Source organism: Onychomys torridus, chromosome 13 (genome assembly GCF_903995425.1).
Source record: "Onychomys torridus chromosome 13, mOncTor1.1, whole genome shotgun sequence".
Lineage (NCBI taxonomy): Eukaryota > Metazoa > Chordata > Mammalia > Rodentia > Cricetidae > Onychomys > Onychomys torridus.
The window spans coordinates 69,189,907-69,205,567 of NC_050455.1; the positions used below are offsets into that span (position 1 = coordinate 69,189,907).

Consider the following 15,661-nt stretch of genomic DNA (forward strand, 5'->3'; position numbering starts at 1 on the left):
CTAAATAGTGTCATTACATATGCTTACCTTACTTTCATTTATCCACTGATAGATAACATATTTGCTGTTGATACCATAGAAATACAAAAGATCCAAGAGACTAATTGGAGATAGTACATTTCAGCAAATTTAATAACTTGCAAGAAGTAAATAAGTTTCTAGACATACACTCCAAACACTACTTCACTGATGACAGAAAAAGCACTTGATATTAAATATTCTTCATGGTTTAAAAGGAAGAAGGAGGAGGAGCAGCAGCAGCACCACCACCACCACCACTCAACTCAATGGTTAAGAGCGCTATTGCTCTTCCAAAGGGTCTGAGTTTGGTTCCCAGAATCTACATCTGGCAGCCTATAACTCTGGCTACAGGGAATATGCTACCTTATCTTCCAGACTCCATGAGAACCTGCACATACATACATACATACATGTTCATCCACATAACTAAAGATAAAAATAAATCTTTAATGAGTAAACAAATTAAATATTTTAAAAAATCGCTTAGCCTACATTAGCAACAAAGTCATTTAAAAAAATATTCTTCTTTAGCTACAAACAACATAATTTAAGATCCTCATTTTTTCTTATTATCTTAGTAAAAATGAATTTGGTAATTTTGGAATACTGCATTAATGAAATGTGACATCACAATTAGTGAGTTATATTAGCTAAATACTTTCAATCTACCTCAGTAACTGAATCAGTTTTGCCACCTGTATAAACAACAAAGAAACAATATGGATGTTGTCACACAGACTTCAGAGAGCAACCATGCACACACCTTTTGTCTAATGTGATATCCAAAACTAAACACTGAAATAAAAATCCTAGCATATTCACATCAGATAAAGAATTTGTAAAACTCTGACAATGTTTGAAACATCTGTTTTCTCTCCGAGCAGGTCAAATGGAAGATATGTGCGGTGCTTTGGCAATGCTTAGTTGTCCAGTCTGCACGAGGGTAATGTGTCTTCCCATACAGGCTTCAGTAAGTGCTCTTACAGATGAAGAAAACAATGCCATTAACATACTGAATGCCATCCGAGACTCACGGATGATGGCGACAAGTAGAAACACTGTCACAGACAAGGAGAAAGGAAGCCAAGTAGCAGCCATCTGGGTGGATAAAACCTGTGCAAGGAAGTCAGGCAGTTTATGAAAGAGTGAGGCAAAGAGCCAGCTCAAAATCCATTCCACAAGACAGGTAATATTCTACTTGGACAGATTCTGCTTCCAAACAAAGCGTTTTCAGAACATTAGCATATTTAAAGTAAGAAGAGGCATTCCTTTACAAAAGAAATAATGAAACCTTTCCCCAGCTACCTTCCATCCAAATGTGCTTGTAAACTGCAGTAATGTGTTACAACCACAGTTAAGCAAAAAAGGAAGCCACCACCAATACCATTCCAGGCAGTCTATGAAATAGTCGAAATGAAGGAGGTAATCAGAAAGTCTTCAAAAGCATATTTACACCATGCTTAATCATAAGCTAAACAGATACTCATTCCCTTTACACTCTAGCTTTCACTTATCAAATATCATGTCAAAATGCCCATCCACAAAGCAAGGTGCCACAGAATAGACACTGCACCAACTCACACACAGCTGTGGAGCTCAGCTGTCTCCTCTGTAGCTCACCCGAGTGACGGCACTACAGCATGAGTGGTATCCAAACAGCTGTCGTTCCCACTGACACGTGTGAAACTCTCGAGTCTGCCATCACTCCCAATGGTAGCAGACATTAAAAACCGTATATTGCTATTTGCATTTGAAACAGACCTGCTGACTGCTATTTTTAATGTATGTTAAATTCAAGCACTACAAAAGTAAAAAAAACCACAGAAGTAATGTCTTCCTCAACCTAAAGACAAAACTTCTTCTTTCTTGCAGAAGACAGACCTGAAGTTCTGACTTAATATAAAACACCATCTCAAACACTTATGGCCATGCTGTTGTCCATCCAGTAGACACGTTAAAAACAACCATCATACAGCTTTGCCTGAAACTTGTAGTAAAGGCAATATCCTTTGGAATTCTAAAAGCTAATTTCTGTTTAGTTTGGATAACGAAAGAAATTTTGCTTTTTTCAACAAAAGTTAGCATCACATTTTTCTAAGGCAGTTGATTTTATATTTTGAAATTTTATAATGATAAAACATTAAGAGTAAACTGACTTGTTAAGTAACTGTGGGGGGTTTTGGACTATAGATAACTATTTTTTTCTTCAATTCACATGCCACATTGGCAAAATTAAAATAAAACAAAGTAACCTGGCCAATGTTTTCTGACTTTATATTATTTGACTAAACAATGAACTGGATTATTGTCATGTATTTCAAGCTGTATGATGAGGTATTAATAAAATGTACTCAATCACAAAACAATGTATTACATTAATCAAATCATTATTAAGTGGTGGTTGTTGTAAAAGTATTTAAAAAGGACAGACTACCTCATTCTATATAAAACAGCATAGAGTTTGACGTTTAATCTCAATACAGAGGTCCATAAACCTTTTCTATTTCTTCTTATATAAAAGTCCTCAAATATAACAAGATCTGCCAGCATATGTAAGTAATACCAAAAGAATACGTTGATTATTGTAGACTTTAAACTACTCGATCACTTCTGGTTTTATCCGGTCATTTGGAAAGCTATAACTGCAGGTGACTTTCTTTTATTTCAATGGTGTCTTCCCATTAGGTTGCTTGATAATCTCTCTCTTTCCCTCTCCTCTCCCCTCCCCTCCCCTCCCCCCCTCTCTCTCACTGAAAATAGATTTTTTTCATAAAATATATTCTGATTATGGATTCCCCTCCCCCAGCTCCTCCAAGATCCTCCCCACTTCCCCTCCCATCCAAATGTACTCCTTTTCTGTCTCTTGTTAGAAAACAAAGGGGCCTGGCAGTGCTAGTGCATGACTTTAAACCCAGCTCTAGAGGCAGAGGCAGGCTCTCTGTGAGTTCCAGGACAGCCAGGTCTACACAGAGAAACTCTATCTCAAAACAACAACAAACACACGAACAAAAAAAAGGAAAAAAAGGAAAAAGAAAGAAAACAAAGGGTTTTCTAAAGAATAATAAATTAAACTAAAACAAATCAGAATACAACAAAACAGAAAGAAGAAAAAGAGCCAAAGAAAAGGCAGTCCTCAACATTTTATAGCATTGTATGTAAACTGACTAACACACATACAGTTATTTTAAGGCAACCCGTGTCATTTGCACAGTGCTGTACAACCAGTGCTATCAAGTTCCAATGTTCTCACCTTCACATCCAGTAAGCACTTGCTGCTTGCTCCCTTCTTTCCCTAATCCACAGCAACTAATTAATCTACATTCTATCTCCACAACTTCCCTAATCAAGCTTTCACATAAATGAAGTAAAATCATATGTACTCTTTTGTGTTTGGCTTCTTTCACACGCGTTCAGTGTTCAACCCTGTTCTGCATGGATTAACCTTTCGTTCCTTTCATGACTGAGAAGCATTCCCACACAGACTGAATGCATTGCACTTCGTTTAGGTGTTTAACCACTGGTGTCAGAGGCCAGCTCCCACTTTTTCCCAGGGTACTCTTGAGGAGAGAGGGATAAGAAATACTTAGAAAGATAGTGTGGAGAAGACAGAAACATAGGATAGCTTCGGGAGGACCTGGATCAATATCCACCAGCCCCTTCTGTCTCTTCAAAAGTGCTTTTCATAGGACTGCCAAGGTGTGGGGCAAAAGACCTTCCCTAGCACAGCCAAGTGCAAACCCTTCCAAAACACCTGGTAAGGACGACGCTGTGGTCAAGCCATCCCTTAATGCAGCCCTGCTGGGTAAAGCAAGCTCAGGTCTCACTAGGAAACCTCTGTGGGCCCCCACACATTGGTAGACTGTTTTTACTTTGGCTGTCATGAATATTAAATACTATGATAAACATGGGCAAATGTTCTTGGACCTCTTGTTCTAAATTCTACCTAACCATGAAGCAAGTACAAAAATCTATTCTGTGACTGGTGCAACATTTACAATACCCCAAATAATGTTCCAAGGTTCCAGTATTTCTACATCCACCCCCAATTCTTTGTTTTATACTACTTTAGTGATGGCCTACCCTTAGTATTACCTTGCTGAGGTTTTCTTTACATTTTCCTATGAATTAATGCTGGTAACTGAACACCATGTGCTTATTGGCCATTTCTCTATCTTATTTTTTAAAAAAATATCTATTTAGATTCTTTGTCCAAATCTTTTTGCTAGTAAAGTGCAAAGTTCTTTACCTATCTGGATATTGAATCTTTGTCAGGTCTATACATATTTTCTCATTTTCTGTTTTCTTCCTTTTTAATATGTATCTATTATTATATGTGTGTAACTAAGTTTGTGTTATTTGTACCACAGTACGTGTGCCTGAGGAGGCCAAAAGGGGGCATTAGAGCCCCAGGAACTGGAATTACAGGAGTTTGTGAGTCATCTGAGGTAGGTGTCCTATGCAAGAAGATCAAGTGTTCTTAATTGCTGGGCCATCTCTTTGGCCCTTCTTTTCACTTTTTTACAGTTTCCTTCAGTGCATAAAAGCTCATCAGTAAGCCAAAAAGAAGGTTCAGTAGGTAAAGTCACTTGTTACTAAGCCTGATTATCTGAGTTGGGTCCCTGCAATACATATGGTAGAAGAGCACTGACTCACATAAATTGTCTTCTAACATCTGCATGTATGCCATGCACAGACAATACACACACACACACATACATACATACATACGTAAAAATTTTAAATATTATCAGGGAATTTTATCTAAGAATGCTTTAATTTTTTCTTCCGTTTTTAACTCATGGTTTTACCAGACAGAATTCCTGGCTGATAGCTTATGGTCTCATTGCTTTAAAAACATGTCCTATCATCCATCTCCATGGCTTCTGTGATCTGAGCACATCGTATCTGAACCATTTCCTTTGCTTTTAGGCTTTCCTCTGGGTCATCAGGTTTCAACAGTCTGTGCCTCGGTGCAGAACTCTTCCTCTTGATCCTCTAGGGGTAGTAGGAACTTGAAGGCCCAGGTTCCTGTTGTTGATCAAACAGAGCAAGCTTCTTGCTGTTACTCTTCCCTGTTCTATCCTTCCCCTCCCTCCTGTCCTAGATGTCTATGTCAATACACTTCCTGTTGTTCCAGTGCCTCTCAGGAACTGCTCATTTGTGCTTGTTTTATGCCCCTCAGACTGGATCATTTCAACTGACAGAGTCAAGGTCACTGACATTCCAGTCCACTCAAATCTTCGACTATAACCTTCTGCTAAGTTTCTTTCATCAGCTAACCTATTGACCAGCTCCAGAATTCTTCTACATATTCATATAATTTCTGTACCTTTACAGTTATTCTCTACGTACTCATACATCATTCTCTTGATATCTTTCTGCAGTTTCTCCCATGGCTTCCTTGCCTTCTTGACCAGGGTAAGACAGCTGGTTTAAACTTCTTGTCTTGTAGTGCAACATCTGACCTTCACCAGAAAGGTCTGTAAAGTTCTCTGGTGAATGATTCTTGGCCAGCTTCTTCATCTTTGTGGGAAAGTGGGCAAACCAGTGGATCTGGAACCATGTTTCAGCTAGTCCTCCTAGTCTAGGTTTGTTGGGTTGTTTTATCTGTATTGCAAAAGTGTCTCTTTAGTGATTTATAACGCGTGGATTCTTTGTCAAATGTGCTCTCTCAAGTTTCTCTTCCATCAGCTTATACTCATCAGCCAAAATTCTAAGGAATTTTGAAATTCCTTAGAATATGAAGAGGAGAGGGGAAGGAAACAAAATTGTCCCATTCTTTGCAGACTGACTGTGCTCCAGTCCTCTTTCAGGCTGTAGCCAACAAATAAGGCAGTTTACAACTCTGCCTTAGTCATCACTTCCTATCGCATTGAGCATACACAGTCAACCAAAGGACAAAGAACTTCTCAGGCCTTTTCTGAGCATTTCCCTATTTCTCAGCCTGTATACAGGACTCAAAACTCTCCAGTATATAAAACATCCAAATAGCATAGAGATTTTTCCTCCTTCACTCTGCTGCCTGTCACTTGATTACACTACACTAGAGTTTAGGCCTTAACTGTAATTCTTTGCCCCAGGCTACTTTGACTATTCTTTATTCAGACATATAGGTGAGAAATTCTTGCTGATTTTCTGGTCTTCTGCCCTATGTTCCAAGCAGAGTGAGCCAAAAACCCTTGCCTTGGGTCGCTCTCCACCATCATCCACATTCTGCAGACAAAGACCAACAGCAGTCCTCCTAAATCATTTCTGTTCTCCTAAAAGGCTGTCGACAGCATCTTCAAGACTTAGAGAGGATCTGGAGCCAGAGGAATCAGAAGCAGAACCGAAAGTTTTCTAACAATTTTTCTGTTGCCTTTATCTGGAGTTAGCAATCTTATAGGTGCTAAAAAACTTTTAATGCTTTCCAAAGTTCTCAAAAAGTCAGTTTGGGAGGTTTTTGCTTGGCTTTTCAGCATTTCAGTCTAAGGACAGGCACATGGAGCTGCCTGCTCTGTATGTTGCACTGACATCTTGAGTACAATTATTAATTTTCAGATACAACCACTCCATCAACACACTCTGCTTAACTGCAAACACAAAAGTAAAACTAATTTCACAATAAGCTGGAATTTATATCTGTTCTCAAAATAATGTTAAGTCAAACCTAATTTACCAGGCCATTTGAGGGTTCTTTTTCCTAAATCTTTCTTTTCTAGTACTTACATGTGTTCACGTATGTATGCACACATAGGTGGAGGTCAGAGGTCAATGTTGGATATCTTCCTCAGTTGTTCTCCATATTAATTTTGGGGGCAGAGTTTCTCACTAAACTTGGAGCTCACTGATATGGCTAGACTGTGGCTAGTGAGCTCCAGTAATCTGCCTGTCTCCATTCCCCAAACATACATCCTCCTCAAGTTCTGGCCTTACAGATGTTCACCACAGTATTCAGTTTTTTACCTCGGTGCTGGGGATCCTAACTCAGGTCCTCATGTTTGTGCAGCGAGCACTATATTGACTGAGCCATCTCCCCAACCCATTTTATCTCTTTTAATAATTAAAATTACAGTAGAGAGAGTAGTTTTTAGCATATGGTACCAGACAACTTTATATTTATGCAAAGCATTGTGGACCCATATAACAGACTGTACATAAAAATGGATCAGATTTAAATGGAGAGCTTAGTCTGTATCTATAGCTAGTAGAAGAAAAGAGAAATCTGAGTATCAGCCAACTATTTCTTTGCTCCACCACCAAAAGCACAGACAGGAGGGAAGTGGATGAAGTAGACCACACAAAATGTTGATATACCAAGGAAGTGAAGCTACAGGCCCCCAAGATGGGAGAGACGATCAGCAATCATAAATCTCGCAGAGGCTTACCCAAGATAGCAAAGGAGCACTTACAATTCAGCAACAGAAAGACCAACAGCTCAGTTACAAAGTGGTTGAAGAAAATAAATACATAATTATTCAAAGAAGATATACAAATGGCCAATAAACATACAAAACACTCAGTCTCAATAATCATTAGCAAATGCAAATAAAACCCATACTGCTACAATAAACATGGCAGACAGTAACGAGTACTGGGGAAGCCAATGCAAAATTGGAACCTAGGTACACTGTTGGCAAGAACACCAATGATGCACCAATTAAAAATAGGGTCATTGTGGTTCTTTCGAAATGCTAAACAGAGTTACCACCTAGTCTAAGCAATTTTCCTGCTGGAATATATACAACAGAAATAAAAACGATGTTTATGGAAAGCTATACAGTGTTCATAGGAGTGCTGGTTATTCATAACCAGCGAAGAATACAAACAACTCAAATGCCCACCAGTGTTGACTAGATAAACAAAATGTGGTGTGTCATGCAGTGGGATGTTACTTGTCAACAAAAGGAAAATACTACTTCATGCTATAACATGTATAAGCCCTGAAAAACATGCCAAAGTAAAAAAGTCAATGACAGAAGACCTCACAAGTACATGATTGCACACATATTAATGTCCAGAGTAGACAAAACCAGAGTCAGAAAAGTACAGCAGAGGTCACCTGGGACTTCAGTGGAAGAAAAGGAGTAAAATATGAAGAGGTGATCCAGTGAATTTTGAGTTTCTTTGGGGAATACTAAAAATGTTCTAAATTTAGATAATGGTGATGAACACATAACTTGATGAATAGAGCAAGAACACTGACCAGTAAGTCTTAAATAAATTAACCTTTTATCACACATACTCAATAAAGTATTATTTGAGTTAAGTTATTCATTATATATGCCACATACAGACTGAACATACACTGTCCACTCTGACTTTCCTTCTCAACAGAACTCCAGGGGACAACTCTCACCTAGAGTCTCAGTGTGCCCCACACTATTTATTCATCACGTCTCTTTTCTACTGTCACAAAGCCTGTTTCTAACAGTGTGCCCCATTATCTTCCTGATAAACTGTTCCTTCTAACTACAGGCTGAAAAAATGAGGAAAATGAGCTCTTTAAGTACTTGTAAATGCCCAAATGTGGGGTAAGGAGAACTAGGTGTATGCACTTGTGGCCACACTGGATAATGACATTTATTTCAGGTGCTTACTGCCATAACATGAACACTGACCTCTATGAGTATGTTTAAAATAAGACGCACGTTAAAGTGCTGCTATGCATCACAGAACACATGCACAGAGCAGCTGGTTTCTTTCAAATCTGTTACAGCATTCTAACAGAACATACCATATAGGTTTGTGTGACTGTATGCATACATGTATGTTTGTGTGTAAAGATGAAAATATACATATGCACACACGCACAACACACACACACACACACATGCCCGCACGCACGTGTACACATGTAAGCATCAAGAAAATAAAACTTTACCTGAAATTCTAGTATTAAATACTGTAAGAAAATTGGAGCCCATATGCAATCACATGAGCTTTCAGAAACAGAATGAGCATGCTTCCCTTTCTATGTTAACTCTAACACACTTAAACTAAGCAAATGCCAGGAGGAGTAAAGGTCTCATGCTAACCTCTTACTGTAAGCTTGCTATATAATTGTGAATTCATTTCCTTGTCTCGCTGAAACCGTCGAAATTCATCAATCGCTTCACGTGCAATAGTAACAGCCAAGACAAATCCCTATAAAACAAAAAGTATTTTAGAAAGCAGAACAAAAAAACAGAGGAAAATTCTTATTTACTTTTACTTTTTCCCCTTCAATTTATATTACTCCTTAAAACACAAAATGAATGAAAATAAAAACACATGTAATACTCATTGAAAGAAGAGCCTCTAACAACTGGTGTTAGGAAAACTAGACACCCACATACAGAAGAACGAACTAGACCTGCATCTCTCACTCAGCCAAAAAATCAACTTCGGATAGATAGAAAAACTTTAACATTCAACCTGAAGCTCTGAATATGCTAGAGGAAAGAGTAGGGTCTGGGCACAGGAAACACTTCATAAGACTCCAGCAAGCAGGAAATAAGGTCAAATATCAACAAATGACACTGTAAAAATTAAAATGTTTCTGCATAGCAAAATCAAGCTAACCAAATACAGGCAGCCTATGGAATGGGGGGGAGGGGAGATTGACAACACACAAAGAACTCAAGAACTAAACAAACAAACAAACAAATAAATAAATAGGATCAAGCCGGGCTGTGGTAGTGCACGCCTTTAATCCCAGCACTCAGGAGGCAGAGCCAGGAGGATCTCTGTGAGTTAGAGGCCAGCCTGGTCTACAAAGCGAGTTCCAGGAAAGGTGCAAAAGTACACAGAGAAACCCTGTCTCAGGGGGAAAAAAAAAAAAAAAAGGTTCAAGAGCTGAACAGAGGGTTCTCAAAAGAAGAAATTAAAATAACCAATAAATGATTTTAAAATGTTCAACATCCTTACACATCAGAAAAATACACATTAAAACTACTCTGGGAGCTAGCTCATCCCAATCAGAGTGGCTATCTCAAGAACAACAAATGCTGGAGATGGAGAGGAAAGAACACTTACTCACTGCTGGTAGGATGTAAACTGTAAAGCCACTTGGAAATCAGTCTGGAGGTTTCTCATGAGCTAGAAACAGAACTTCCATAAAGCCCAGCTACATAACTCCCAGGAGTCTTCTAAAGGCTCTCTATCTTACAATAGGGACATACATATACCCATGCTTTCCACTGCTCTATTCAGAATAGCAAGAAAATTGATTCAGCCTAGATGACCATCAACAGACTTATGAACAATGACAATATGGTACAGATATACACAATGGATTTTATCCAGCCACAGAGAAAAATAAAATTATGCAGCTTACAGGAAAACTCACAGAATTGGAAAATATCGCATAAAGTGAGATAGCGCAGACTCAGAAAGATAAAACGCGTGTTCTCTCCCATGTGTGTGTCTGAGCTTTTCAGTTTTTATCTAAGTGTATCTATGTGGGAGTGAGGGAGGGTAAATGCCAGGAAATAGAAAAGGGGCCTGTGACAGAGGAAAAAATTACTTTCAACAGAAAATTACCCCATAATTAAATCACAGTAAATGTTATCTATGCTATATTTAAAACCTAAGAAGTCATGATTGATTCTATTAGCATCTAATCATTTAAGAAAAAATTTAAACTCTTGATTATGTTCTCTGAGGAATTACTCAAATTCACTTCCAGATATATTTCAATTTGATTAGTAATTCCACTGAAAATGTTGTGATATTCTGTTTTTGCAAGTTTCTACATATTTAACAATTTCCTGTGAGATTCAGTTTTATTTTGGTCTTAATACCATTCATCTTTTGTTAGTTCTCATTGTATAAATTTAAACTTTTTAATAAAAAGAAGTTGGAAAAGGTCCCAAAGAATGGAAGGCTGAATGGATTTAATTTCATAAAAAAATATAAACTACAGAAAAAATTAGAGGCTGAAAAGGAGACTCAGCGGAGCACTGACTGACCTTCCAGGAACAGGGTTCAATCCAGCAGCTGGTGGCTTACAGCACCCTGCAACTCCAGTTCTAAACACCCACACATTGAATGCAAACGGAAAAAAGAGACTGGAAAGAAAAATGACACTTCTTACACTGATTTGTCATCCACACTGACCATCTGCTTGAGAAAACAAAACTATTCTGGATGAAATAAACAGTGCAATAACTTCAAAATATACAAAAAACAAAAAAATAAATAAACAACAACAACAACAAAAAAAAAAACCCCACAAAGAAGTCAAACGACCCAAATGTTACATGGGCTAGTAAAATGAAAACAATTCTCAAAAGGTGAACCACAAACGGCCAAGAAACAACATATGAAGGAATGTTTAGCCTCACCAGCCATCAGAGAAAGGCAAATGAAAACTGAAATCCCATCTCATCCCAGTCAGAATAGATGTCATTAAGAAAAGAGCCGATTCCAGTGAGAGAAGCAGGCAGGCTGACTGCAGATCCTCACCTCTCCCTCCATCCCTCCAGAACTCATCCCAGTCTCATCCCCAGCTCCATAGCAGACCACCTGCTGCAGTGTCCCCTCCTCTCTGCCTCCATCTCCAGCAGAGCACACAGGTCTTCTCCAACCTTCCTCCTCACTCACACTGCTCTAGCAGGCCCCAACTCCAGTAGGCTTTCTCTGGAATCCTCCAGCCAACCCTGACAGGGAGCCAAGTAGGGAAGCAAAGCAGGTAGGCGAGCTTCAGATCTCCACTCTCCCTCCTCTCCCCACACCCAGGTCCCAGGTCTCATCCCAGCTCTCTCGCAGACCACATATATGTTGTAGCATCTCTTCACTTTTTGCCCCCATTCCCAGGCCTTAGCAGATTCTGGTGGAACACTCTGCTTTTCTCTCTCCTGCATATCCCTTGAACCTGCACCTCCCCACCAAAAAAAGCTCATCCCCCTTCCTAGTTATCAGGTTCCAATACTTAGGAACACATTTTACCTGAAACCACACCTCTCAGGATCCCAGAATGACCTACTAGACAACAGACAGGCACCACACTCTCTGAAAAACCAGAGAGGGAAACAAAACCCAAAGAACTAAACACCCACCAAAGACAAGACCAGTTATCAGCACCTAAAATTATAATCTTTCCCAAACCCAGATGATTAAATATTAGTGTGAAAACACAATTGTCAACAGCCAGGACAGTATGTCTCTACTAGATCCCAGCAAGCCGACCACAAAAGGCCCTGTGTACTGGGTATTGCCATGTTGCTAAAGGACAAGACAATGACCTTAAAATAGCATTTATAAATACGACAGAACTCCTTAAAGACGACATGAATGAATCATGAGGAAAACGTAAACAGACAGTAGAAGAAAATTAATAAAACAGCTGAAGACATGAAAGTGGAAATGGAATAAACAAAACCCAAATTGGGGGAAATCTGGAAATGAAAAATTTAGGAACTAATAGGAACCTCAAAGGCAAGCCTCACTAACAGAATGCAAGAGATGGAAGAGAGAATCTCAGGCACTGAAAACACAGAAGAAATAGGTATCTCAGTCAAAGAAAATATTAAAAGAAAAAAGAAAAAAAGAATCTTGGCACAAAACATCCAGGAAATCTGGGACACTCCGAAAAGAACCAAATCTAAGAATAATAAACAGGAAGAAACCCAGGTCAAAAGCATAGATAATATTTTAAAGAAAATCATAGAAGAAAATTTCCCTAACCTAAAGGAGATGCCTATTAAGGTACAAAAAGAATACAGAACACCAAATAGACAGTATCAGAAAAGAAATTCCCCTCAGCACATAATAACTGAATACAGAACAATTATTTAACAGAACAATTGTACAATTAATGTACAGAACAAAGAAAGAATATTAAAAACTGAAAGAGGAAAAACCAAGTTACATATAAAGGCAAACAAATTAGAACAACTGACTTCTCAATGGAAGACTCTAAAAGCCAGGGGGCCTAGAAATGTCTTATAGACTCTAAGAGACCACAGATGCCCACCCTAACCAATATATCCAGCAAAATGTTCAATGACAATAGAGAAAATAAGACAGATGGCAAAACCAAATTTAGACAGTACTTGTCTATAAACCCAGCCCTACAAAAGGGGCTAGAAGAAAAAAATCAAACCTAAAGAGTTATCTGCCAACAAAACACACAACAAATAATCCCAGAGAAGCAAGTCAAAAGTGGGAAACAAACACACACACACACACACACACACACACACACACACACACACACACACCCAATATCATTGCCACCACAAAATAACAGAAATCAGCAAACACTGTTCATTGGTATCCCTCAACATCAGTGCTCTCAATTCCTCAATAAACAAACACAGACTACGGAATGGATACAAAAACATGACCTATCTTTCTGCTGCATCCAAAAAATACAACTTTACATCAAGAGCAGACATCACCTCAGAATAAAGGGGTGGAAAAAATATTCCAAGCCAATAGACCTACAAAGCAAGCCGATATAACCATTTTAATATCTGACAAAAATATACTTCAAACCAAAACTTATCAGAAGAGATAGGGAAGGAAGCTACATACTCATCAAAGGAAAAATCCAAAAGGACATTGCAATTCTAGAAATGTAGGTACCAAAGTTACTAAAAGAACCACTACTACAGCATAAATCACACACTGATCCTCACACACTGATAATGAGAGACATTAATACCCAACTCTCACCAATAGACAGATCATCCAGACAAAAACTAAACAGAAAAATTCTGGAGCTAACAGATGTTATAAACCAAATGGCCCTAACAAATGTTCACAGAACATTTTACCCAAACACAAAACAATGTACCTTCTTCTCAGCAACTCATGGGACTTTCCCAAAACTGACCACATACTCAAACACAAAGCAATTCGCAACAGATAAAAGAAAACTGAAATAATACCATGCATCCTATCTGACCACCATGGGTTAAAACTGGGTATCAACAAAAAAAGAAAACAGAAAGGTTATAAATTAAGGGACACTGAACAACTAACTACTGAAAGAAGAAAAATGGGTAAAGAATTAAAGACTTTCTGGAATTGAATGAAAAGGAATATACAACATATTCAAACTTATGGGACACAATGAAGGTGGCTCTAACATGCAAATTCACAACACTTAATGACTAAATAAGATATCAGAGTGACCTCATACTAGTAACTTTACCGCACACCTGGAAGCTCTAGAACAAAAGGAAAAAAAATTATACCCAAAGAGAGAAGACAGCAAGAATAATCTAATTTAGGAATGACATCCATAAAATAGAAACAAAAAATGCAAAGAATCAATGAAACAAAGAGTTGGTTCTTTGAGAAAACCAGTAAGACTGGCAAATCCTTATCCAAGTTAACTAAAAGGCAGAAAGAATATCCAAATTCATAAAATAAGAAATGAAAAGGAGACATAACAACAGACACCAAGGAAATCCAGAGAATCATAAGGACAGCCTTTAAAAGCCTGTACTCCACCAAACTGGAAAATCTAAACAAGTGAATAATTTTCTTGATACATTCCACTTGCCAAAGTTAAATCAAGATCAGATAAACAAATTAAATAGATCTATAACCCCTAAGAAAATAGAAGCAGTCATTAAATTTAAAAAAAAAAAAAAAAAAAAAAAAAGCCCAGGGTAGATAGTTTTAACACAGATTTCCACCAGACTTTCAAAGAAGAGTTAATGCCAATACTCCTCAAATTATTCCACATAATAGAAATGGAGGGAACATTGCCCAGTTTGTTTTGTAGGGCCATAATTACCCTCAATAACCAAACCACATAAAAACTAAACAAAGAAAGATAATTGCAGACCAATTTCCCTAGTGAACATTGATGCAAAAATTCTCAATGAATTACTGACAAACCAAATCTAAGAACACATCAAAAAGATCATCCACTATGATCAAGTAGGCTTCATCCCAGAGATGCAGGGATGGTTCAACACATGTAAATCGATAAATATAACCCATCATATAAACAAACTGAAAACAAAAACCACATGATCATCTCATTAAATGTAGAAAAGGCCTTTGACAAAGTCCAATATCCCTCCAAGATAAAAGTCTTGGAGAGATTAGAGATACAAGGGGCACACCTAAATATAATAAAGGCAGTTTATAGCAACTGCATAGCCAACATCAACTTAAACGGAGAGAAACTCAAAGCAACTCTACTAAAATCAGGAACAAGACATGATCGTCCATTTTCCCCATATCTATTCAATATAGTACTTAAAGTCTTAGCTAGAGAAATAAGACAATTGATGGAGACCAAAGGGATACAAATTAGAAACAAAGAAGCCAAAGAATCTGTATTTGCAGATGATAGGATAGGATGCATAATTGACCAAAAAAATTCTACTCAGAATCCTACAACAAATAAACCTCCATGTGCTAGTAACTTTGATACAAAAAAGTTACCAAAAGAGGAATATGAACACTAAGCTAGCTACAAACCCTGAGATGGATAATGGTGTCCTGCCTGAAAGATATGCTATTGCAATGGTTCCACAAAATTTGTGAGAGTAACCAACCAATTTCTGATTTGACTTAAGGCACATTCCATGAGATGGAACCCATATAACAACACTCCTTGGGTGACCAACCTAAAACTAGATAGCCCAGAGACCTAGGGTAAAACCAAATAATATGGTTCTGAAAATTTAAAAAAAAAGAAAAGAGGGGAGGT

The 15,661-nt window shown here is 38.0% G+C and overlaps 1 protein-coding gene across 5 annotated transcripts in view; it reads right to left on the bottom strand.

Annotated features, from left to right (window-relative positions):
• Nucleotides 1-15,661, bottom strand: part of Atp9b (ATPase phospholipid transporting 9B (putative)) — a 230,947-nt gene that overhangs the window by 178,286 nt on the left and 37,000 nt on the right. For all 5 annotated transcript variants that reach the window (XM_036204413.1, XM_036204417.1, XM_036204414.1 and 2 more), the window contains exon 5: nucleotides 9,039-9,147. In XM_036204413.1, coding sequence (XP_036060306.1) covers nucleotides 9,039-9,147 — 109 coding nt within the window. The remainder of the gene's footprint in view (nucleotides 1-9,038; nucleotides 9,148-15,661) is intronic.